Here is a 26220-nt window from a genome sequence, read left to right on the forward strand (position 1 = left end):
TAACTTCTGTCTCTGTTTAAATGAATTAGTGAGCAGTGGAAGATTGCTGCTTGACTGACTCTTCACGAGGTGAATATTGCCACATCCCTTTCTGGGCTCCTTTGTGCAGTTGCCTTGTACCTAAATTTATCATCAGCCCACTTTTCCCTTCCCCACATGCTTCTGACATGGCAGTCACTGTATCCCTTTTGTGACCAGAAAATGTTGGTATTTAATTCTATGATTCTGTGAAATAATTGAGATACCTTGCACAAGCAATGCATCTTCTTTTGGCAGGAAAAGAATAAAGGTCAGGCATCAGATAGCTTTCCTTAATCTTTGAGCTGAGTTTTATTATTTGTTCCACAGAGCCAGGCTGTGGAGCACACACAGACTGGGATAGCCCTGGGTAGCGTTTTGACTTGGAGCTGAGTTTTGGGTTCTCCCCCTTGCTGTTCCCTCCCTGCTCTGGGATGGAAACAGAGAGAGAAATAAGCATCTGCAATGGTCAAAACTCTTAGAAGCAAAGATCATCCTCGCTCGGCTTCTGCATCACGCGCTCAGGCTGAGCCAGAACTGTTCAAATAACTCTCAGACAACTCGAGCAGCAGTGCGAGGTGTGCTACTCTTGAGCTTCTTGCAGCGCCAACCGTGAGTGTCAAGGCAGGGGGAACTTCGTAACCTGAATTGTGCATTCAAATGCCACCAGCTCGTATCTGGCCACTTTGTAGACAAATAACTGTTGTTTTCTTCACTACCCTAGAAGGTTGCAAAAGGCCTCTGCATCTGACAATGTCTTTCTTTGAGCCACTGAGCAAGGATCAAAGTGGGGAGGGTGAAGACAACTTGCAGGGGGAGAGAGACTTTACCAATCTGCTTGTCATTTAGAAAAAGCTTAATGTATAAATGTCATGGAAACAAGCTGTTCCCTCTGAATAAAACCAATACTGTGCTTCATACTTCTTCCTTCTTAATCTTTTTAATGCAAAGGAAAAAGAAGGCAAATGTTAAACAGTTAAAAGCAAATATTTTCTATGGTAGCAGTCTAGCTGTCTGTAGTTGAATGTCTAGTCATCTTTGAATATTATATGCTACAGCTGGAGATCCTTGAGCAGGAAGCTGGCTACCCTGACAGGTGAAGTGGATGTTCAGACTGAGGAAATCTAGGCTGAGACCAGAGACTCTTGTGCTGCCACCAGATACCAGACCACATCAGCATTGCTTGTAGAGGTGGTCCATCTCTTCTTTGAGGCAGAGCTAGGCATGGCCTTCAAAGGACATTTCAGACCTATCCATTGACCATTAATAGACAGGCTCCAAGCTGTGACAGTTGGCGATCTAACTCTGTCTCTGCCCTATTTCTACCTCTCTGAAATTTGTTGCAAAACTTATTTGGAAAGCCTACCCACTACTTGCCCATCTCTCCTCTGTTTCCATTCTGCCGAGAAGGATATCTGCAGTTCTGAAAGTGCACTTATTTCATGCTGCTGTATTACAGCAATTGCTTCAAACCAAAAATAAATATAGCAGAATCACTAAATAAATTTTATAGGCTGGAGAAAACAGGGTAGCATGGCAGGAAATATAACCCTGAATCTTGTAGCACTGGAAAAGCAGTCTATTTCTTACATACAATTTTTAAGTTTCTTTTCATGCACTTGATAACTGAAGTAAGTAAAGTATGGCCTAATTTCCTACCAGCGCACTTCTGATACCTGAGCAGCTTCCTCTGTGTGTAGATTGTAACTAAAATGGCTAAAAGAACAGAAACCGGTCCGCTACTCCTGTGTTATCTTCCAAGGTAGCTTGGGATTCATGGGGAAGCTGCTTCTCTATGGAGCTAATTTGGGATGTGCTAAGCACCCAGAAGGTGTTAAGTACCTGCTGAGTAGGTGGCTTCAACGGGCAGAGACATTTCTCGGTCCTTCTGTGGAAATGAACCCACAGTGGTGCTGACTGAACTACCGAAATTGGGTACACTGCTGACGGGATCCCGAGCCCAGCAGCAGGAAGTGCTTTAAAAACCTGTTGAAACCACTGATAACACAGTAAGTTTGAGTCACAGTTATTAGTCAAATGTATTGAAAGCTTTGTCTCAAAGGAAGCTAATGAAGCTGGATAGCTTGTTGGCACGTTTCCACCCAGGGACCGTACTCTGAACTCATGTGCTGGGGAGTGAATCCCTCAGCCTCTTATCTCACCGCTGTGTAGCACAAGTCAGTCTGAGCTCCAGCGAGCAAAGATATCAATAAGCGGTAAGGAGCATCAGACAAAAATCAATGTCTGTCTTGACACTAGCCTTAAACATTTTTGTTTTGTTTCTCTTGAGCCAGATAACGACTGCCGACAGAGTGGTGTTGGTTTTGATCTTAGAAGCGGGTGGTTGTCTTGAGGAGGTGCTGCAGAGCAGCACAGCTTTGCCCCGTGTGAGCAGGGAAGCAGTAGATGCCGTGTTTTCCTTGCAGCAGCAGCACAGACCTGTCAAAATGAGCGTTGTCTTAGCGTGCTTGAGATGTGATAGGAAAAACATTTTCTTTCTGGGCTGTATCATTTGAGAAACATAGTGATATCTTTGGGTGGGAGAATGGACGGAGTCGTCATAATTCCCTGGTTACGAGCACGGCCACGTGGTCGAGGCGATGTTCAGGGGTCCGTGCCCCCTCTCGGGAGGCATCTCACCATCTGCTGCCTCCCGCTAGGTGAGCGGGTGTCTGGGGCCCTCTGGTCTTTCAGATCAGGCTGGCCCGGGGATGACAGCGCGATAACCGTGGATCCCGGGGCTGAGAAGTTGAAGGAAAACACTGCAAAGGGCTGAGGGTGGGCGAGAGCAAGGGAGGAAGCGGAGGCGCCATGCGCTGTTGAAAGACTTCTTAGCTTAAGCCTACGTGTTTGTAGTGTAATGGGGTTCTCTCTTCACCGTGGCACGCGCTGCTTGAGAACGTATTCTACCATACCCCGTCACATCTTCGTGCATATGTTGGCAATGCCTCTTTCAGTGCCTTTAAAATGGTGTCTTCTGCTAAGTGATGTTTATGAAATTCAAGTTTGGGGGCTTTGATCGTTACTGTAACACTACCCTTTGTGCCACAAATGTTTGAAAGTGCAGGGTAAATTTAGGGGTGATTCTTAAGACAGATTTCTTGTTGTCATAGATGCGTGTGAAGCTCGTCTGCCAGCTAGGTTTATCTCTGTGGACCTTTCTAACTTCTGTAGAAATTTGTATTCTGTTTGTTTGGGATGGCAGAGCACTGCCACGCTTTGTTTTGGCCAGGCTGACTTTTGCTGCTCAGCACCTTGTAAAGTTTTTCTTAAAGGGCAATTCTGAGTGTCCAAAACTGCTCCTGAGGTAGTTTTTTATTTTTGTTTTGTTCGTAACTTCATTTCTTCCAGTTTTTCTGGAGGCTAGCTGCCTGGCAGGATTGGCTTTTCAGACACTAATTTATCACAGGCTCTTTCATATTTTCTTCTGCTTTCTATTATGGAGTTTTGGAGTTCTTTTTTGGGGGGGCAGGGAACTTGTTTCATTTTGTGTGGTGAGCAGCCCTCACATTTCTGATTGTTTGACAGCTTTCGCTGCATGAGGCGATGGATGCTATTAAACACAAACAGTGCATCCCTATTGCTTCTTGTTAGGAAAAATAATTGCATTGTCTCTTCCTTCACGTTGATACCCGTGACTTTCAGACCCAAAGTGAAGCTTCACTTAAATCTCTTGTAAGCTCTGAAGCCTGTAACTGGCCAGTGCACCTATCCTAGCATTTTCTCTAACTTCTTTATTGTTCCTTGTACCCTGTGACTGAAGATCCGTCTGGACTGGAGGTGCTTTTCTGCTTAGAGACCGGTTTCGTTGTAATGTAACAGAACATGCAGCCACTCTTTAAGCTCATCTTAGAATATTTGGAAGTGCGGGTTTGGAAGACAAAGAGAGGTCAGAATAAGCATCATTTTAAAGTAGAACCTCTGACTCGACATAAAGGCTTGTTTTCTTCGTGTATAATTGAAAACAATCTAGATTCTCCTAAGTATTTAAAGATGCTAATGAGCTTAAGTGAATCTCAATGCAAGGGAAGTCAACATGAAGCATTTTATGCTTCACCTCTACATCCAGTTTGGTTACTTGCCATGTTAGACGGCAACAGGTTCATATTTATGGCTTACAGTTTTACTAGAACTGCACCTGTATTGCATCTCCTCCATTACGTGGAAAGGCTTGAAGTTTTCCGCAGGAGAAACTTCTTCATGTGAAAGCCTGAAAATTATTGACTCAGTGGAACCTGAACTGTATCACTGTGATAAAGTCTAATACAGGGCAACATGCTCATGCTAATTCTGGCAGCTGACTCCATTTTAGCTTTCTTAGAGCATATCTACACACCCTGGCCAGACTATACTGCACCTGCTCCATCCATATGCTGAACTGCCTGGCTGCAAGCAAATTCTTGGCTGAAAGTCAAGTGTCTGCACTAGGCTCGGTGCTGTGCTAAGCCTCCTGTCCTGAGGACAGTTACATAAAATAACAGAACTCTCCTCTCCTGATAATCTCGCACATTTGCCCATTCCTGAGAGATGGGGCTTGTTCGCTCAGCGCTGTTAACTCACTATCATGTCTCTGGACCAGCGTTGATGTGCAGATGATATGTTGCTCAGGCAGGTCGGAGGCATGCTGGTGCGCAGCTGACCGCAAAGACATTTCCTAAACATCTCTTTCTTTAATCTCCAATGTATAGAATCAGCTTCATAAACCTTGACTGACAAATTTAGAATAATTTTATTATTAAGTAAAGTACAACATACATAAATGATTGGCTCTGAACGTGGATAAGCTCCACCTCAGGACTGTACTAATATGGCAGTGCTCTTCTTGGGCCACAGCTGGCTCGTATTGAGGTAGCCAGGAGTGCTGGTGGGGGAGATTTGTGACTGTTTCTACCTGCACATGCAGATATACTGCTAGGGATTAGGTTCCTAAAAGTTAGACATCATTGCAGTGTTAGCTCTTTCCTTTTCCTTTTCCTTTTCCTCTTTGGCTGTTCCTCACTGCTTAATTATTCTGAGACAGGTGGAGAAGAAGAGCCATAGGAAATGTTGATTTTTTTCTTTTCTCCCTCTCGAAAAAGAAAAAATATGTGCAACAAGATTTTCGATAAATGGAAGAACAGACTTATTAGAAAATCTTTTCTCTGAAGACAGAATTTGCTGAAATTTTTTTGTAATTCTTCACTAGGGGAAAATAGCTATGGGACAATTTCCATCTGGAGAACATGGGTAATAGGTTCTATTCTGGATATTAGGCACTCATATTTAAACCATTTATTATTCTTTTATATTTAAATATGCTTTTAGTGTCCTGTGCGTCACTTTGAATGCCCATGTTTGAGCTAACACGGGAGGAGTTGTGAAAACTGAACAGCAGTAAAACAATATGCCTGTTGCCTCTCTTTGACCTCTAATGATGACAGTGGTTCAGAGCATGCAGTGTAGGGGCCCAAGGTTTTTAAATCATGAGAAAAGATATGGGCTTCCAGAAGGCATTCAGAGCTCCTAAGCTGGATGCTTAACTTGTAGGTAGTGAAGTTTCTTCCACATCAGAGCCAATGCTATGGAGTTGTGGGAGGTAAAGAAAAATCTGAGTTGCACAGGTCTATCTGGGAACATCTGCAAGCTTATGAGAGATACTGATTTGCAGAATTCAGATTTCCAGAGCATTTTGCAAGTATATTATGCTGTGAACATATTATTCTGATCCTGCAAAGAGTGAAATATAACATACACTATTTAAATCAATATACTTAGCCGTAAACATGGGAAATATGCCTGTTTGTGATCATCTTTACCAGCAAGGTATCTTTGGTGAGAGTCATTAAAAATGCAGGGATTAGCAATAAGACTCTGAAGTAACTGGTAAGTGGAATCAGTATGTGGAATACAGTGAAACGAAGAGATTCAGCAGCAAATGAAAGCTGAATTTTCCAATCCATGAGACTAAAAGAAAGTATGCATGAGGCTTGTTGACTTGTAATACAGTAAATGTGTCGTGTGCTTCCTGTGAGAGATTGCTTGTTATTTGTAAACAATCAATCAAAGAAAAATCTAAATGTAACTACAGAAGCAGTTTCAGAGATCTGCCATAGTGTTACTTTCTTATTTTGGTGAGTTGATATGGTGAACACTGTGAAGGAGCTTATGTTTCAGAAATGAATTTTTAGAAGTTAGTAATGGCATTTGTGGTACAAGATTCAAACAAGGAAAAATGAAAAGGAATTTTGTATTAGGAGTAAGAAAGTTAAAGCCATAGTACTTTGTGCTCTCCTGAATGTAAGGCTATATCTGTATTTTCTTGGATGAGATTCACGTGTAGTGCTTTTCTAAGCCAGATACTAGAAGGAAAGAATTATCAGTGTCAAAAATTCAGATAAACTCTGTAGTAAGCTATAGAGTAGATCAAGAAATTGAACCAGCTTATTCCATGGTGTCGTCATTTGTAGGAATAGAAAAGAATTTGGCAGACTATTACGAAATCCTATTGATGTGATTAGTCCCATTACATCTAACAGGACTGCTTGCAAGAATTTAGTAGGTTCAGGCTCTTGAGTCCTACTGTGTAACAGAGGTTGGAGAGGTTAAGGTGACAGTTACGCTTTCACAGCAGGATAAGCCAGCTCAACACTTGTAGCCAGATCTTGACTCAACCTTAACTCTGAGGGACTGGCAAGAATTTTCAGTATGGAAGTACAGTTCTTTAAAGACAGAGCTGTACAATCTAGAGGGGGAAAAGGGAAAATGAAAAGGGTCTTACAAATATAAAATGTTGTAAGCAAGAAAAGAACTAGCTGAAGCTGTTAAGAGGAAAAAAAGCAATGATTTAAGCTACAGAAAGAGTATTTCGCATTCAATGTCAGCAAAAACATTTTAAACTCTACATGAAAAAATGGGAGAATGCCTAAATGAAAATCTTCAAGAAAAAGATCCTGATGCCTAACTATTCAGTCCCAGTATTACTAATCAATAAATACTTCTAATCCTGCCACCTGTGTAAAGCAGATGGCTTCATGGCCTTCCAGAATCGCATCTAGTTTAGGATTTACTGTGACTGAGCTGGCACAGTGGTAGCACTATATAATATCATCCATCTTTTGCCTTTGGTAACTCAAAGGAGATGAACTTCTGAAAAAAACAAAGCAGAATTGTAAATACAGTGCATAGTGCTTATTATTTCCAGTCACAAAATACCACAGTCTGTGAAGAAGCAGTGCTCAAGGCATGCAACTGTGCTGCTCATTTGGGGGGCGGGGGGGGGGAAGTACTGTAAAGCATCATCTTTCCAAAGGATGAAAAGGCATTGGAGAATCTCTTGAGCTTTTTATAACCAAACAGTGCCTCTGGACGTAACTCATATTCATCAATTATATATTTTGCACTAAAAAGGCAAGCCCCCCCCCCCCCTTTTTTTTTTTTTTAAATAACTAGGCCTAAAGTGTGTGCTGGTTTTCAGTTTATGAAAGGTCATGCTTTTGGTGTGGGGAATATTGGGTGTTGAGAATAGCTCCTCTGTTGTGCCCGACTTTGTGCGTTACTGTCCTCCCTGGCTGTCATGACTGACCAGAAGGCGTCATCGTTCCATAAAGCAACCCTCATTTCCTTCACCACGCATGTTAGTTACAGCTAGACAGGCTTAGTATTCCCAGGAAACAGTTACCCCTGCTTACTGGTCACACTTAGCTATAGTTGTAACCCTTGTCTGTAAATTAATGGGGGCTAATGTAATTTGCTACTTATAAAAGAACAAATATTATAAAATATTTTATAAAGTAAAATAATTTCCTATTTAGAAATTATGAGTGCAAGTTGTATGTACTGTGCATTTACACTTACCTAGAGTTGTTGCTCTGGAATAGAAACCAAGAGAAAAGTCAGCTGGAACTGTTTCACAGATGTGTACCATACGCTTTCTAAGGACAGTAGGAGACTTTATTATTTTTGCATGAAAGTAAAGTTTCACAGACACCCCGCTGGTGTAACCCAGTCTGTGCCAGGTTTGTTTTGAACACTTTTGAAAATATTGTTAAAAGCATCTTACGAAGCTTGGTCGCATAGCAATCTGGGGATTGCCTGCGTGGGATGTATGCAGAACCCTGTGTTGCCGTAATGCAGCCATGTGTACCGTACTCTGTCTTCAGTCACTCCAGAAACTTCCAACACAAACACAGGAGTGAAAAAAGGACCAACCTAAGACTTTCAAAGCCCAAATAGTTTTAATGGGAGACTATCAGCTTAAAAGTCATACTACTTTCTGGATATACTCACCTGGTACAATTATGAGACTCTAATAACCGAATAAATTAATGGGAGTTCATCCATGCTTTTTGCACACAGTTTAAAAAGTCTTTGCCATGGGCATTGCATAAATAATTTTTGTGTGTGTGTGTACAGATGCGTTATTAAACAGAAATGCTAAACAGAAATGCTAAACAAAAGCCATAAGAAGATTTTTAAAAACTCATGGCATACTTCATAACTGATTTTCTAGGATAAATTACATTTTTAACTAATCACTTCAGTAACTGAAGCCGTCAGTGACCTTTTAAAATGCCTATACATACACAGCACGCTGTTAGAGGAACATCATTGATTTTTTTCCCCCTCCATGGCAGGCAAAGTTTAAAGAATGAGTTTTCATACTGAGGGATAATTAAACTTGAATTTTGTTTCTTAAAGGTTTAGTATTAGGGCTTTGATCACGATTTTTTTTTTTAACTGTTAAAGTCCAAGCAACCAAGCAAGTAAATGCAGAAATTAACCTTTTTATTATATTATATACTGTAGTAGTAAAGTTTGTTTGAAGTGCATGAATAAAAAGTTAGTGAAATTACAGGAGGAACAATCTAATATAGCAATAATAGGTGCATTCACTGTGCATCTGAGAGGAGGAAGAGGGGAAAAAAAAGGAAAAAAAAAAAAAAGTTTTCACTCATTTTGGCCTAAAACATTGTGTTCAGGTTTCCAGGATTCTGACATCAGAACCCAGATAACGCTGATTAGAACCATAGGGCTTTACAATAAAAGCTAAAATATTGACCATATGATGGCAAAAAAGTCTTTATTTTGTGGTTAACTTATTGTCTTCTAGCTACTCTCTGATGAAGTTGGTGGTGCTGTGGAGGAGGATCTCCTTCTTCTTGACAAAGACCGTGATCGCTCAGCACTGTAGGCGACATGCTTATCATAATTTTGTATCTGAGCCTCGAGGAAATCCCTCTGTTGCTGGCTGATTGTCTGGCTAATCAGTCCCGGGAGAGCTTGAATGCTACCAATTAAAGTTTCCAGTTTAGTTTCCAGAGTAACAATTCTCTTCTCAAAATCTTCACTTCTTTCATTTAAGTCAGAAATCATGTCGTACATGATATTTTGAGTCTGAAAGTAGAAGGATGTAAGCAAAGGTTTAGAGAGATCTTACAAACATTGCAACATACAGCGCAGCTTTACAAAGCTCCTAAATGGTGTTGCACTTTGCAAAAGAGGATATGAACATTAGAACAAGATCTAGTCTTATGAAATAATTTTACCTGTAGATTCACAACAGAACTTTCTATTGGTGCTAAATTTTTTGAATGTAACACTGAAGTTTTCAGTAGCATTTTAAATGTCAAGCTCTTAATGAATTACATAAACTCTTTTAGAAGTTCAGGTGTTTAGAAATGCACCATCGTCAGACTTGTGAACAGAATTAATTGTATAAGTGAGTCATGAGGAGACCAAAAATTGCAGAGCACAGTGATACACTCTTGACTCTCTTGTACTTCCTCTAATTTGTTTAAACAACTTGATCCTTTTAAGCAGAACAGTTTTGCTTGTTTTCTTCTTAAGGTGAGCAGGTTTCCTTGAGCTGGTTGTAAATAAGAGTAGTAGGGTGGACTCTTTTTGAAATGTAGAGCATGGAGTAAAGCCTCAGGCGTACACTTCTCTGCTTCTACCTTCCCCCATCTGTCTGTCCTCTGCAAACAGTGTTTGTTAATGGAAAGTATGCAGGTAGAATTTAAAATGTCATAATGATCAGTACCAAAGTCATCTAAGGTGTATTATTTCATAGAGTCTGTCACTTTTTATTCTTTCATTTGTTTGTTTTTCTTGCAATTCATGCGCAGAAGTGGTTAAAAATAATGACTGAATTTCTTCTTCTTGTAGTCTAAGACTTCAGATTAGACTTAAACTAAAGTTAAAATAATTGGATGTAATTCAGTAGACACACAGGCTGAAGTTTATAATCCGTTATACAGGGATGAAAAATTAATTGAATGACTGACTACCTGAAGTACAAAGCACTGAAGTATTAGATGAGTGTCTATAATCCATTTTCCCTGCCCCCTGTTTCAAGATGCTAGCATAATCCTTGAAAGCAAATTAGTCTACATGAAATAGTATCTGAAAAGTCCCTATCCGTTGCCAGAAACAGTAGAGTGAAATGTATTTTCAGCAACTGAAACTAAGGCAGGTGGTTCTCTACAGCAAAAGGGGAACAAACACTGCCGTGTCTAATCTTTGCCTTGATGATGCATTTTAAATTGAGATGGAGTTTGAGTTGCCTGAAGATACGTGTATGAGGAACCATTAGGAAAAGTATACAAATGCTTCCAATACAGCCTCACGTGAAGTCCATACAAAGTAACTGTAACATATTAGTAGTCTAATGTGAAACCCGAAATGCACCCTGCTGCCTGTGTCTCATTATTATTTTATATTTAAAAAACAACAGGCAAGTAGTTTGTGCTTGAATAGCCTCTTTTATCTCAAATGGCTTTCAAAAAATTAAGAAAGCCTTATAATAGATCAGCAAAGTGTCCAGTTATTATTCATTATAAAAACCTGGAATGAATAGAGACTTAGTCATTTAAAGTCCAAAATCACTGCTTCACAAAAGAGCTAGAGTGGAAACACAGACCCCCTGATTTCAGTCTGTGTGAGCACCTGGAAACTGTGGTCCCTCATAGTGCAGTTGCTCTAAGTGGAAAGGAGAATCCTTTATGATACGACTCTACACAAATGATGCCCTGTCACAGTTCAGGCTACACATTTACCATGATCACTGCAGTCGGTTCAGCAGCTCTTAGGATCAGCCCCTCGGTTATGAAATATTTTTTCAAAAAAAAAAAAAAAAAGTTCATTCAAACCTTGACTGGTGCTGTAAATGCAAAGTTTCCTGTAATAACTATTAACCCAGAATAGATATTTTCTTTTTCTACAAATAACAAAGTTAACAGTATCTGCATGTGTAATGCATAACATTTTCACATACACACTCTTCATTTCGAAAGGATGAATGTTAATGCAAAACAACAATAATTGCCTACTAACCTTTGCCAGGTCCACCAAAGTGTTGGCTTGATCGTTCAGTTTCCTTTGTTCCATTTTTACACTTCTTAATCTAAAAAGTGGAATTTTAAGTCAGATTGTGTGGGTGGCTCTGTAGTCATCTGAGGTTTTCTAAAAAGCATGCATAAAACTTACAAGAACAAATAACTGCATGGACAATGCCTCGAGTACTTTGTGTAAAGTCAGAACTGGTCATGTGTCTGGTACAATGAGAAGCATGCTTCTTCGACACCGCAAAAAAGAAAGAGCAAGGAAATGTGATGTCCTTGAGACTACTGTTTGCCATGGTTGAAGTTGAATTCAAAAAGGGAGATAACAGTTTATCCAGGCTACATGAAAGAAAGCCAAAACATTCCTCAAAGCCTCAGTATCGTGACAAGTAGATATAGGAAGAAACATGAAACGAACGATTTTTGTCATTAATGTTGTAGCAATTGAGAATCTTCCCATGCCTACATGACTAGATACAGGTATTAGCCCTGTTCAGTCGGAAATGGATTGGGTTAGCAGGTGTTTGAACCTGATGGAAATACAGTGATAAGTGAGTTTCCCACTACTTTAAACAGAACTTTCACCTGACCAGCAGCTAAATAACCAATATGCTTGCCAATACATTTAATTTCCTTACCTTTCTGTACATAGCTTGCAAATCTAAATATGATTACATTTTAAACTTATGTTAGCCATACCTTTTCAATGCACTATTCAAAAATATTATGAAAGAATTGAGTGTATATTTTATCTTTTATGCTTACCTAACTGTACTGTGCACATACTTTGAAAGATATATGCATGACCTTCTCTACATGTTCTCTGAATTAAACTCCACGTTTTTCAGATTAACTTCTATAGGAGTGGTTTCTATATGTGATTTTCAAAAATAAACAACTCTTAAGTGTATGAGTGGTTTATTAAACATTTCCCAACAGAGACTAAATTGGGCTTTCAGTGACTTTTCCAGTGGATGTTCTGAGCAATAAATAGCATTTTTCAAAAACAACACATGAATTTATAACACATGGATGATAGATGCCATGTAGTCTTCTAATATCTAAAAGGGCAACCAAGTGCTTAGCTCTCAAATGAAAATAACAGCAGCATTTTATGGCATGTGGGTTGCTAACACACATTCTGCCTATTTATTTCTCAATATTACGTTACTTAGAAAGTTATGTATATCTTATAAAGCAAACATGACTTTACAAAAGCATGTACAACTGTTCTTGTGAAACAAAAACTGAAACTCTGGCAGTGGCACAAAAGCGCTCCATGCCACTGCCAGCTTGTGTGGTATAGTCATGGCAGTTGCAAAGAAGTTCTCCTTCACTTCATGGCTTTGTATGCCTCAGAGTGCTCCAGCCCCAACGCAGATGTGGAAAATCCTTTTGCCTTCTCTGTATTTTGAATAAATAGGGGATGAAATTCTGACCCTGCTTAAGTTAATAACAAAACTGCCGAGGCTTTCAGAGTGATCAGGATTATATCCTTAGACTCTTGGAAGCTAAGCAATCTGTTCATCTCCAATAGCTTGACATTTCCAAGATAGCTATAAATTATTTTAAACTGGAGACAGAATTTAGGGAAGAAGTGCTATCCTGTGATGTTTATTTTTCTAAACTAAATTGGAGAAAATGTATACAAATTACCACTTAAATCCTGAGAAGCAGGTGAAGGCTGGTAGCTTCAACAAAGTTGAAGCTTTTGTTGTGGGTTTTTTGTTTTCATTTGTATGTATACATATGTAGATATACATAGGTGTATTTCTAGCTGTCTATGTGTCTGTCCATCCAGCTAAATAAATAAAAGCCTTTCGGGAGATGCTCCCAAATCGGGGAGTTTGTATTCAGATCTTTGGTTACCAAACATTTGCCTTTCACATCTAGGCTAACCTCCATGAGGAAGGTAAGTAAGTTGTGAACAGTGAGTATCTTTCTTAATATGTAGAAAGAACTCTGTTAAGGTAGAAATCAATTGTTCACATAAAGTTGACATTCCAGCAGCTTGTTACTGAATGTCTTATGCACTTTTTTTTCCCCTAGAGGCTTCCTTCAGAGCACAATGTATATATGGTTTGTAGGAATGGGGCTTTCAGAGGCTATGCGCTGGAGCTATTTTAAAGGAAAAACCATGGAGGACCATCCAGTGTTATAAGTTATATCCTCACAGCCCCAGGACAGAGTATTTACTCAGAGATAAGCACGTAGTGATTTGACCAGAATGATAATACTAGTGTTATGGTGAGCACTCTCGCAAACAATCTGCAGGATACATACTTTCTGCTCAAGATTCTTTGAATCATCTATTTGCCAGTTTCCATGTTGACTGACTTCTAAAATTTTGAGCAATCTGTTATCAAAAGCAGTACCAGCTGACATCAGTGTGACAGTACCTAATGGTAACCAGCCCTAAACCCACACAGACTGTAAAAACGTATCTCTAGGTAATGGCAAGTCTTTAGCTGCAGCAGCCAGATTACAAGAAAAGTGACAGGCTTTTGTTCTCAAGTTCATTAAGAGGAAATATAAAACATCCTGATTTTATGAACTTCACTTATCACAGCAAAAGATCATGATTCTGGATCGCGTTTCCATGGCAGCAATCAGACTATCGAAGTTCACAAATAAAGACTCTATTTTTCGCATGCAGACAGTGGTAAATTCTGCAAATTTAGAAAGGAACAGCTCATACAACTTACTTCCGAGCTCTATTTTCATTTTGTTGAAATAAAAAGACAAAACAAAAGAAAACAAACTGTAAAATATACTAAAACAACCAAATGAGCACAGTGGGCTTGATTCAGCACGTCGGACATCCTAGGGACTTGCTACTGCTTCTACTCAGTAACTGCCTCATGTGGAGTCTAATTCGCTTGTATTTATGACAAAGGGACTTGCAGTATGTTGAAACCTTCCCATCAGCTGTAGATTTTCTTAATAATATCGCATTTTTATGCATTGTATGAATGTTTCTAGTGCTGATTTCCCCTTCACCTTTTTTAGTGTGTATGAGGAAGAAAAAAGACCCAGACCAGCTGAAGGTAGCACAGTCACAGGCAATATCTTCAGACCTTTTAGGGTTGTGAGTTTGAGATTGTTACCGTGCCCTACTCCGATTTCTTGTATAATACTGGCCCTAAAGCTTCATTCTTTTCTTCCCTGCCTCCAGCCCAACGGTTAAGGAAGTGTGGGAGAGGGACCAATAAAAACCTGAGAATCCAGAAAGATGGAAGAGAGCCATAGGCTGCAGTGAGTCCCTTGCTCCCTTGAGAAAAGCTCAAAGATGCAAGGGGAGAGCAAACAAATTGCACTCAGCTACTCTGCTGCCACTGGAAGAAAGCAGGCTGCTAGAGCAATGTTTCCATGCAAGGCACATTCCTCAGCATGCTGAGAAAGCTATCCATTTTTTTTTTCTTAAATAGAACAGTTTTTGGAATGGGAAGCAAAGTGCTAAAGGACAGAGGGAAATATATTATTAACATAGCTCTTCAAAGTTTGGCTGGTACAGCTAGGAAAAAAAATGACTGCTGACACCTTCTCCTTCCCCCCCTCCCCCTACCTGATTAAGGCAGGTGCACAACAACACTTTGCAACCTGTGATGCTCTTCTGGGCTTGAATGGTAATGCAAAGCTGCAGATCGAGCCTGCTGTGCTTTTTATTTTAGATTCCTCTTTGCACGCGCACACACACACACACCCACACCCCCCCATAAGTAAGTAATAAGGTTAAAATGTTAAGGCATAACCTTTGCAATCAGGGATTCAAGTCTTGCAAAGGATGCATAGGACATGCCATCCTCTACACCCAAACCCCTGCCCCTTCTCTTCTCCCCCCCAGTCATTTAAGCTGAGCAACATGTCAGAATTGAGCCAATATATATATTTTTTTCCCCTTACCTAAAAATGCCTCAGCTTTTGTGGCTTTGTTATTGCCTCAACTATTTCTACAAGAGCACAGTAACAGTTAATCTTGCAAGTTTGCTAAATATGGTTTGTAGAATATTTCATACTTTAAAGTTTAGCTACCTCTTCCTTAAAACAATGCTATTAGACAGAGGAGCAGTGACTGTTATCCTCAGTTTACTAATAAGAAATAAGATAATGTGGCCTTCTCTCTCCTCTCTTTCACACGAAATGATGCCACACAGGAGAGTCTGCATGAATGTAGGTGGGTCAGTGGTACATAGCCCTCCTCGCAGCTCGGCTCACATAAAGACTGCTCTTAAAGTTATCAAAAAAAAAAGTTCAAACTGAGTCTTAATTAATTTAGGTGCATTTCCACAATATGTCATGAAAACATATTTTGTAGGCTGTACAAATGGCTGCTACAGGCTAGATGGGTATGTCAAATAGAGCACACAAATAGTGGCATGGGTCCTGGTCATTCACTATGATGAATATGTGGTTCCTGAGGACAAAAGGCCTTTCTCCCATATAATCCAAGAAATAGTAACTGAATCATTGTACAACTCTAGCAGTGAGCTAGCTTTATGACAAATACATACTACAAATTTTAGCTAAATACTTACAGACTGGCATACCATAATTCAGCCTAATCCTACTGTTGGTCACAGTTCTCAGGCTTGCTTTCAGTTCCTTCAGGTGTTCAGCAGAGGGGAAGAGCTGAGCTGAATTATGCCAGCAGTGTCCAACAGCCATACAATGGTTGCTGGCATATACTCCCATTTGCTACTCCTGATGCCAGGGTTAATAGCTGACATATCTACTTTTGATTTTAACCACTAAGAAAATATGGGTGAGAGAAGCAGCTGATTGCTGTTGAGCTGCACAAAGTAAGCCGAGAACTTGATTGTATGTGCTTTTCATTAAACACTACATACCCATTCATAGCAGCTGTTCTAGCACATCATTCTGATGTGAAATTATTAGAACATTTGCTACAAATGAAACCATTTTTCCTATCATCTACTGTACTTTGTAGCTTTTTTTTTTAACCTGTAGGGCAAAGAAATACAACAAAGGATAGTCTCAGTGGCAACACACCCACCCACACATGCACACCCAGACACACCCACCCACCCACAGCTAATTCATGAACCATTATGAACACCTATGAAAAAATTTATGACCAATTGATTTATCCTGTGTTGGGCATACACAGCCAGCATACTTTCTTTTCTAAATAGACACTACAATAAAAAAAAAAAAAAAAAAAACCCACCTCATTTTTGTCTTACTCTGAAAGAAGGAGAAAATGCAAACTCAAGAGCAAAGTTCTCAGTAGGGGGAGAGAAAGTGAGACCAAAAATGCTTGGACAAAAAATAAAAAGCAAAATAGTACTTACTGATGAATAGCTTGCAAGAATTTGCGTTGATGTTTCCTTACTTTCGCATGGTCTATCTTTTTAACCAGCTTTGTGTTTTTATAAATTAACCATGTTTCCCTGAGTACATTGGCCGCTGCATTTTTCACCTGTTTAATAAAAGAAAAACACGAGGCTGACAAAAAATAGCATTATGTCTGTTTTTTTAAATCCATTCTAGTGTAAACCCTTTCTAAAGTACCTTAAGACTCTGCCTGTGGGAAGTGGGTATATGAGGAAGCTGCAGCAGTGAGGCCAGAAAGAAATGGCCCGACCAGAGAGACTGCTGAGCAATTTCTGTGCTGCTTGTAAGAGTGATACTGGGACCAGCTTTCTTTGCATCTGGGAATTTCCTGTCCCTCTTGAAAACAGTTAGGACCATTTGGTGTTTATGGCAATATAAATTACAGTGAGGGAGTATTAATGCATTATCTGTACGGTAATTAACTAGATGTATTTTATAGGACCCTAAAGTTCCTCTCTTCCTGTTCTATGATTATTACCTCCTACTTCTCTTAGCAATTTAACAGTCTTAAATTTCCAGGACTGTTCAAACAGATTTTATTTTTCTGCATTTGTTTCCTTATTCTGGTTTCTTTTCTTGCCATTCTCACAGGAGATGAAAAATACCTTGTTAATGAATGTAGCTAGTGTTCTATTTCATGAATTCTTTGATTATTTTTTAGTGGGTCTGTAAAATGTTAGAGTACCCACAGTTCCTTCCTAGGCCCTCCAATATTCTGAGGAATACTTGAAAACAATAGACAATTTAAATGTAATGTTGTTTAATGACACAATTACTACGTTACTTATAAAGGCAAACAGTCCTTATTATCTCTACTTTCTCTCCCGCTGGCTTTCTATCATGCCAGCCACTGCAGCATCAGAGCTAAGCTGATGTATCGGTTCAGACCCTGTGGGAATGCCGTGCAGTTGCTCCTTCTGTGCAGGAGCTCCCACCTTGCACCTGTAAAAGCACTGGAGGACTTTGGCCCTGACTTCATTGGAAGCAGGATCAAGTTTTAAAGCCTTCCTCCAGATCTCCAGTCCTTGCATTTCCGTAAGGTCTGGCTGTCTTCAGGCTGCAAGGAAACCTCTCCCGTATCTGTGGCACTGATTTGTGATAGGCATCTCCAAATTAACGGGTTGGTTTGCTTTTCACTTGCTTTGAGTTTTGTGCGTACTGAAGCTACCAAAGCCCTACTTGGATACCCTACTGAACTGATATTTAGATTTATATGAAGGATAGCTGAATGGAATAAACTTTAAAAGGCACAAATGAGCGCAAGACTCTCAAAATCTGGCCAATCTTCACAAACCCCTCTTTCCCCTGAAAGAAATTTTCAGCTCAGCTGTCAGATTACACTTCAAAAGTTTTCTTGTCAGCTCCTTGAATGGCAACTTCTTACCTCATTGTGGACAAGCATCAAAGCATTCTGCTGCATTTGAAATCACCATCTGTGAGCGAGACTATTTTAGCTACCTGTTTCTCTGTACTCTTCACATATTAGTTTCCTGCGGTGGGATTCATTTGGCCAAATGTCTCAATTTACAGTAGATTCCTACTCTAATCAAAGGAACTGACTCAGATAAGATTCACCTCATTTCTGGTACCACCAGTGTACATTTCCAAAAGCATATGTCTCTGTTAGGAAGGGACAAACTGTTCTCTGTGACCCAGTATCAACTGGACCTTAACTGATTATAATGGGGGTGTAAAGCAGCAAGCTCAGCTAGACACTTAAAGGTAGGTTACATGAATCCCACCCTTTATGCCTATGTAAGAACTGCCTTCCCACTTGTCTTTGGTTTTCCCCGCTGTAACTACTTAGGGGAGATGTATGCTTTTCCCTGGAGACTGGCACAGAGATGTGGAAGCTAATACAACTGGAGGAACATTTTGACATGCCCAAGAGGAGCATCTGCTCCAGTGGAGACATTTCCCAGGTCTCCTGAGCAGTGGAGCAGCGCCACGTGGCACCACTGCGAGGAGCTCTGCTGACACAGCTGACCTGCCCGATCCAGAGAAGAGCCTGCTTTCCGCTTCAGGGCTCTCCACCCATCAGTAAGGACAAGCTCCGGTGAGTTCCCATTCTGAGTGTGAAGGCTTTCCTCTCAGTATTGGTTCTCCTCAATAACTAAAATTAATCAAGGGGAGAGGATGTTGTAGCTCCCACTCATTTTTGCATTTCCTCAACACTGACCTGTTTTTCCTGGATGTAGGATTTCTACTGCCTCCTTTGCTGTGTTCTTTCATTTTCCAAGATCTTATTTGTGAACAGAAATTTAAGTTATATCTCTTAAGGAAAATTTAAAAATAGTTTTTATGAATGTTAATGATTTCTGAAGTTTTTGTTCTTATTAATACCTCTTCCAAATATTTTTATTATCTACAAAATATCTTTCAGGGTGCTGCATTACTGTGTGCAGCTGTGTGAGCCATGTGTTCAGTACACAAAGCAATTGCAAAGACTATCTCACTCACAAACTATGAATACTTGAAATTTATTCTTAAGTATAAGAAGGCATATCTTTTTCTAAAGGACAGTCCTTCATAGCTTGAAATTCTGAAATATATCATTCATTTCATCTATTTTAGCCACAAGAATTCTACGTATTCTTTTCATAGGCTGTATGAGAGTTTGTCAGTTTAAAATATTAGTCTCTAGTTTCATAGCTTTTAACTGTTGGTTATATGAGTTGTCTTGCAGCAGCAAGGACCCTCTATAAAAGAATAAGCAAACCCTCAAAATCTGCCAGGGAACTGCTGTTGCCCTTGACTTCAGAGAGCTCAGGGCATTCACTTCCTTCATATGGCACCTTGCAAAATCACACTTATGAAGAAGTTCAGTAAGAGAATGGAGCAAGAGATCATTTAAAACAAATGCAGAAATAGATTTAACATACATTTCCTTTTCAGTTGTGAATATAAAGTGCGACTTACTCTTTTAGTTAGCTGGGTGTCCATCATGAAATTATGCACATGTTTTTCAGCTTTGGTAAGTTCTAACTTCCTTGCAACCACAGCTACCACCAGTGCAGTGCACCCAGCACCCTGAAAACAATAAAACAAATCCCCAAGATGTTACTACTGCATTTTGCAGGGTTTTTAGTGGAGTTTTCTCCTTTGCTGTAGAAATATGGCAGGCATCAGGTAATTCACCATCCCTAGTAAATACAGCGAACACGCTACAGCTATTTCAGTTCAGAGTAATAGGAAGAGTCAGCAATTGCAGCCTAGTAAACTGTCAAGGCATCAAAATAATTAGTGAGCAACATCATTTAAAAGTTCTGCTTTTTTTCCTGCAGGAGTTGAAAATTCAAATCCCATTTCTAGTGCATAAACAAAGGGGGTTATGAGAACAAGTTTTAAAACTCTCATATTAGTAAATAAATGCAGAATACCCTGTTCTTAACAACTGACTACAGTGTATGGAATTGCTAAAGAAAAAATTAGATTAGATTAATACTTAGCACACAAAAAAGAAAGCTTTCTTAGGATTTTCTTTAAGGCCTAAAGTTATCATAAATTTAGTATTTAACCACTTCAGTATACTTCTTTGTTGTTTTCTGAGGCCTACAATGATCTTCTCCCTATAGAATTTCTGTATCTCTTATTACCATTTAAAATAGTACACAACCACAACAGCATTACTCCAAAACTTGAATGTAGAAAGTTGCAAGTTTCCATTTTGTGCTGTGCATATGTATGTATGTATACCTGTATATATGTACAGCCATGCATGTTCGTAACAGGCCAAAGCCAGCAGGTGCCAGTTCCTTTGAAATGACAGTACCTTTATCAGCATTGCAAGATTAAAGTTTTTTAATGGAAGGAAATGGAAGCTAGAATGAGTAAGGTAACTAGAAACAGCATATTACACGCGGCTCCTGGTACCATTTACTCTGACACCATTCCTAAATTCTACTGCTTTAGTATTTTTTTTTAAACCATGCTTCACAGATTGTTTTTAAAAAGGTATAAAATCACATTAAATATACTACAGCAGTGTTTAACTTGCAGGTTCACCCAAATCTAGCTGTTTAGTGCATCTGTATCAGTTACTCTCCTAGTGAAAAGCCATCTCTGTTTGAAGCTTACTACATTTTCAGTCACACAGCTTTCTTCCAGTCTTTCCATATTTCTCCCATTAATTTACTCTCGACCTGTTCCTCCTCTATATCTGCTTTACTGTCTCCAGAAAATACAGGAGAACATTGCTGAACCTAGCTTCCCAGGCACAAATTCCACTACTAAACACACAGAGATGCCAAAACAAACCAACTGATTGGAAGCCCTTATTCACACGCTGTTCTCAAAAAATGCATCGTTTTCCCTCTTAATTACTGATGTACCCAATGAATTTTGTGAAAGCCTCCAGTTAATTCGTCTCCAATTTCACTCCACTGGTAGATCGTCTCAATAAATTCATCTGCTCCCTCACAAGGACCCATCGTCTTCAATTAGTTCTGATCTATCAGAGTTTCTATCCCCCAGTACGCCTCAGGAAGCCCTCAGGTAACTCCCTTATAATTTTGCTGTGGTTGCCCATGTAGGTAAGATAGTTGGAGGCTTACTCTCTAATTGTGAGATGAAGGCAAAATGGGGATATGACAGGTTCTTTGCTTCCCCTCATCTCACTAGGGTTTAATGAGGAAGAAGATAGCTAATGCAGCTTAAGGCTGAGCACTCCCAAAACCCACCCAGCCTTTCGAGACAAGGATGAGACAATCCTATGTGATACAACTGAAAGAAACTCCCCAGAAAACAGGCAATTCTTCTCCAGTCGCCCTTCCTGTGAAGGAGGGCTGGAGGGAACAGCTAATATCCTTCTGTGTGGCAAAAAAAGCCCCTACCCCTTGCGATGGCAAGAACAAGAAGAGAACAGAAGTCTTTTGGCCCATAAGCGAGGCTAGCGCTCAGCAGGCCAAACGTTGACTCAACGACCTAACTCAGCACTATGCCTGCTTACAACAACAACATGCTTGCACTCACTGACTGCCAAACTGGTATGAGACTATTAATACGGAGCAGCTTGCTTGCCACTGGCAAAGTGGTGCAAAACAGCTGTTTATGCCAAGCAACTATGGAAGAGAAATATTTTATATATATAAAAAAAGAAAAGGAAAAAAAAGGAGGGATGTGAAGAGGAATGGTGCAACAGACAAAAGGAATTCAGTTTGAACTGAAATTATTCCAGGCATTTGGGATTAACTCTTATGTTTGTCACAGCAGTCACAATGGTCAAAGCTCTTAAAGGACAGTAGCTTTATATGTCACATGAAAGACAAGTGCCTGCAGCAGTAGCATATAGTCACTGGCATGTTATGGAAACCGCTGCTGTGGTTTGTATAACCTGCTAGCTTCCTCATCACCAAATTACAATTGCAAGTTATTCTCCATTCAGATTGCCACTCTTGGCTTCATGGGCTATGACATGATCTCAGGAGATGAAAACAGGCTCTTTTAACATTTCTGCAAAAGAGAGCAGTAAAACACTGGCTGCTTGTTTATTTTTTGCAATACCTTGAAGAAGAGCAAATTATTCTTTAAACAACTAACAGCTTTACAGACTAACACATTGAAATTCTCCTTAAAGTACATGATTCTAATTAATATTTTATGTTATTGCTCTGCACTTCTATATGGTTTCCCCTGAGGAGCTCAGCATCCTTAAAAATAATAATAAAGTGAGAATTATCCCGAATTGCAGCAATGAAACACAAGCGGTACTGTTATTTTTAAAATGGTAGCATCATACTCGCTATGTTTTGGCACATCCCTGTTCATCAGTAACATGAATTCAATGAGTTCATGCTCATACACCCAGGTTTTTTTCATTTATCAATACTATACAAAGCAGAAGCCTTTGGCTTCTTGTTAAAATAACTTGGGCTAAGTAAAAGCCCATGCTTTAACTCTAAGAAAGTCTCTTTTGAGAAAAAAAAATATTCTAAAAAAGGTCTTTTAAATTACTGTATTTTATAATTTCCAACATAATTCTTTTTATCCTGTTTTCAAGTAAATAATAAACCAAAACACTGCTTCAGGCTCCTGCTCAACTTTGAGGGGAATTATTTATCATTAAAAGCAAAGGAAAAAGGGAAGAATGTAAAAATTTTCAAGTATCAAGGCAGCAATTAATTCTACTTGGAATCTGCACTCTTCAGTCAGGCTCCTGTCTGCCTCTTCCATTACAGTGTTATTTTAAATTGTGTATTTTGTGTTGGTAAAGAGCATGACTTTAAGGGCACTTGGGACTTCCAGTACATGAAAACTGGAGAGAAAAAAGACCGAAAAGAATATTCATAATGTTCATCATCAGGCCTCTGAAACTTTAGCTACAGCTATACAGCTGAAAGCCACCCAAGCCCTCCACCCCACTGAACTGTCTATTCAAGGGGCAGCTAAAATAAAAGATGCAAAGGCACATGGCAGATTTCAAAGAAGTAAAAAGCAGCAGTTTGTCCTAATTAGTAAGTGGTGTTCACAACTGTGTACATCAGACCTAAACTTTCTGTCTTGAGACTATTTCAGAAAAGAGCCAAAATGACCAAAAAAAATCATTCGCTCATTGTCACTGTTCAGCTTGTGAATGATTTGAGGCAAATTTGAAAGACAGATGATTCATCTTTCGCAGTTTTTCAAAACTGCAAAATTCTCCTTTTTCAGTGCAGAAAAGCTTTTGCTTTGTAAATGTAAACATTTACAAACTATGTTGACAAATCCAGACACATCTGTTTAAAAACCTGGACACAAACTATTATAACACATACAATGTAAGCATCCCAGGCAAGTCAAAGTGTGCCCATATTGCTCAACTGCTCCATTTAATGCAAGAAGCTAGTAAGAGAATTAACCATCCAGCGTCTGCTCTCCTGAAGTACTGTATGGTCAAGGGTTTGCCAGCAACCACCAGGTTTAAAAGCTGATCTCCCTGGATTCTTCTGTTCTCCAGAAAGCATGCAGAGGCCAAATAAAACTATCTGCTAAATCAGGAGAAGCCCCAAAAGATCAGACTGTTGAAAATGGGTTTCTCAGAAATGCTCCAGACCAGCCTGCCACCTGCGAGCTGAGCAATGCCTGGCTTCGATTTGCAGTGAGCTGAAACCAAAGCATGTGAACCTCATCCTGAATGCACAGTATTTGTTGCTTCATATGAAATGGTGTGTATCAGTCCTTGGTAAAAAGTCTGAAAACAAACATATGACACAGCCTTTCAGTTAGGCAGAGCAACAAACACAGAACTGGATTTTACTGCATAGTGGTATCAAATCTCTGATGATGGTGATACAAAACCTGCATTTGGGAGCAATGTCCTTGAAGGAAAAGCCATTTATACTACACAGAGCATTCCTTGACCACTGATCCACTTAGCTGCTAGCCTGTATGAAAACATTTTGATATGTCTGCAAACAACTTAAGAACATTCTTCACAGCTCCAATTTTAAAGCTGCTGCTCCTGTTCCTAACAAGGAATGATGACTTAGGTTCAAATGCTCATCCAGGTAAGCCATAGCCCACGAAAGCTATCCCTAGGTAAGCTCTTTGATGCCTACAGTCCAAAGTAAATGGCACAAATAAATAGAAAGAAAATTTGTGCGGGTATCTGATACACATACGTACTTTTAGGTACTTGTTAAACATTTTTTTTCAGTTATGCAAGTCTATATGATGACTGATGTTCCTTAGAAAAATTAACATGAAAGAACAGGTAAGTTGAGGGGGGGAAAAAACAGATTCTGTCAATAGGTGTATGCTTTCTGACACAAAGCCTACACTATTTCAAAACAGCAAGAAAAGAAAGGTGAAATTAATTGTATTTTAAGTCCTACTTTGAATTTAGCAACTGAAAAAAAAATGCTAAAATGCACCTCCCAAGTGATGATACTTAGATTCCTGGTGTGTCATGATCACTTGCTCTAATACTGTATCGTAAGGCCTCCTTGGTCCTCTCTCTCTTTCCTATATGGGGATGGTAGGCTGTTTGGGAATTAGGACTACATATTCTCTTGTCTTTATACAACACCTGACTCAATGGGATCAGATAGAGCTCAGAAGTTCTACAGTAACATAAGTAACAATGAATGCAGATCGTAGGTCTGTACTGTACACATCACAACACTAGAGCTGACTTCGTCCTTTTTCTCCTTCAGCTCCCACTGTGCTCTGCTGAGATACCTATCAAGATACACATTATATACTATATCAGCTGAGGTACCTGTAGTAGTCTCATCACAGCCCACTATTCTGCTCTTTGCTGATGCAGCCCACCCTGAGCTTTCTGCCATCATCATCAGGGCTGCCAGTCTTGAGCTAATTAAATTAAAGCTGTCACAGAGAATTTAGATTACGGTACACTGCAGCAGACATAGCCATGCTCAAGTGCAACAGCCGCTCTAGAGGGGAAAAAGCTGCTGTTGCCCAGACTAACTAACATTGTATCTGATGAGGATGAGGCTACAAAGTGTGGATGAGGATCATGCCTTTCCTAAAATTTGCAAGTGCTCAGACTGAGGGTTCATTCTGACACTGTACACAGTGAGCACAAGACTGCACTATTCAGACTCAGACTTTGACAATGTCTAGGTTTTGGGTCTAGCATTCTGGTAAGGGCCCAATTTCAGTGATAACCAAAGAGAGGTGCTTGCAAGTCTTCACTTAAAGGTTATGTTTTGGAATTCTTTTTGTTGTCTTGTTTAAAAGCTAAGACAAAGAATGGTTAGCACTATCTGAGAACCTGCACTGAAAGCAGCATTTGGTCAGCAGCTTAAAAACCTGGGACTCAAGACACCCTACACTCCTTTAAGTAAATGCCTCTGGCATTTCCACTTGGTTCCATCTTTGGTAAGGTTCCAAAACGCATTTACAGGACAGCAGTGAATTGGGCAATTTCTGCAACTACTTTGACTGCCTGGAGGTCATATATATGCCTGAAGGGTGCCTACTGGTGAGAAAGGAAGCAATACAGTGTATCAGTGGCTCTGCTGAACGTCTGCCTGCAGCTTTGATTTAGCTGGACTGGAAGTGAAGTGCAGTCTTTAGTACTGTAGTTGTCACAAAAATGTCCTGCTATACTTGCCTGTAGCTGAAAGAAGGCAGCTGCCACATTTCTTGCTCATATCCCTTGGGATCCACTGAGGGAGAGAGAAGGTCCGCTTTGCAGACATATGGCTTTGGTGGGAAACTTAGCTCTGCACCAGAAAAGGCACAACATTCCTCCTGCTGCTCTGCATAAAATGAAAAGCCTGTAAGAATTTAAACAGATACTCTGCTCATTTGGCTCTCTAGAAGGTGGACTTACTGGACTACCCAGGGAGGAAAAAAGAAATAATAAAAAAATCTTGCTTGAAGTAAAAAAACAAAAACAAAAAGCTCTCCAAAACAAGCAATGAAAAAATTGAGGGAGGAATCCATCCATGAGACAGACAGAGGCTATGGAAATGGTATCATATAAGTGTGGTTTTGCATTTGTCGTTGTTTACTGAGAGAGAGATGTAATCTTACAACACCGAAACAAAGTAGGATAAGTAATAGGACAACAACTATACCA

The 26220-nt window shown here is 39.7% G+C and overlaps 1 protein-coding gene and 1 long non-coding RNA gene across 14 annotated transcripts in view; one reads left to right on the top strand and one right to left on the bottom strand.

Annotated features, from left to right (window-relative positions):
• The window catches only part of LOC112985812 (uncharacterized), a 152641-nt gene that overhangs the window by 122754 nt on the left and 3667 nt on the right, over positions 1-26220 (top strand). For 10 of the 13 annotated variants that reach the window (XR_003259838.2, XR_010385729.1, XR_010385730.1 and 7 more), the window contains one exon: positions 18499-18747. The exons of 2 other annotated variants lie outside the window; for them this stretch is intronic. This is a non-coding gene — a long non-coding RNA (uncharacterized LOC112985812). Of the gene's footprint in view, positions 1-9106; positions 9245-18498; positions 18748-26220 lie in introns of those variants that run through there. One more of the 13 variants, XR_010385735.1, reaches the window with a different exon arrangement.
• Positions 8765-26220, bottom strand: part of LOC112985811 (small conductance calcium-activated potassium channel protein 2) — a 300767-nt gene continuing 283311 nt past the window's right edge. The window contains exons 14-17 of the mRNA XM_064500467.1: positions 19611-19721; positions 16649-16776; positions 11329-11398; positions 8765-9390 (exon numbers count right to left, since the gene is read on the bottom strand). Of these exons, the coding sequence (XP_064356537.1) occupies positions 9103-9390; positions 11329-11398; positions 16649-16776; positions 19611-19721 (597 nt within the window). The 3' untranslated portion in view covers positions 8765-9102. The remainder of the gene's footprint in view (positions 9391-11328; positions 11399-16648; positions 16777-19610; positions 19722-26220) is intronic.

The sequence above is a fragment of the Dromaius novaehollandiae genome, chromosome W (genome assembly GCF_036370855.1).
Source record: "Dromaius novaehollandiae isolate bDroNov1 chromosome W, bDroNov1.hap1, whole genome shotgun sequence".
Taxonomy (NCBI): Eukaryota; Metazoa; Chordata; class Aves; order Casuariiformes; family Dromaiidae; genus Dromaius; species Dromaius novaehollandiae.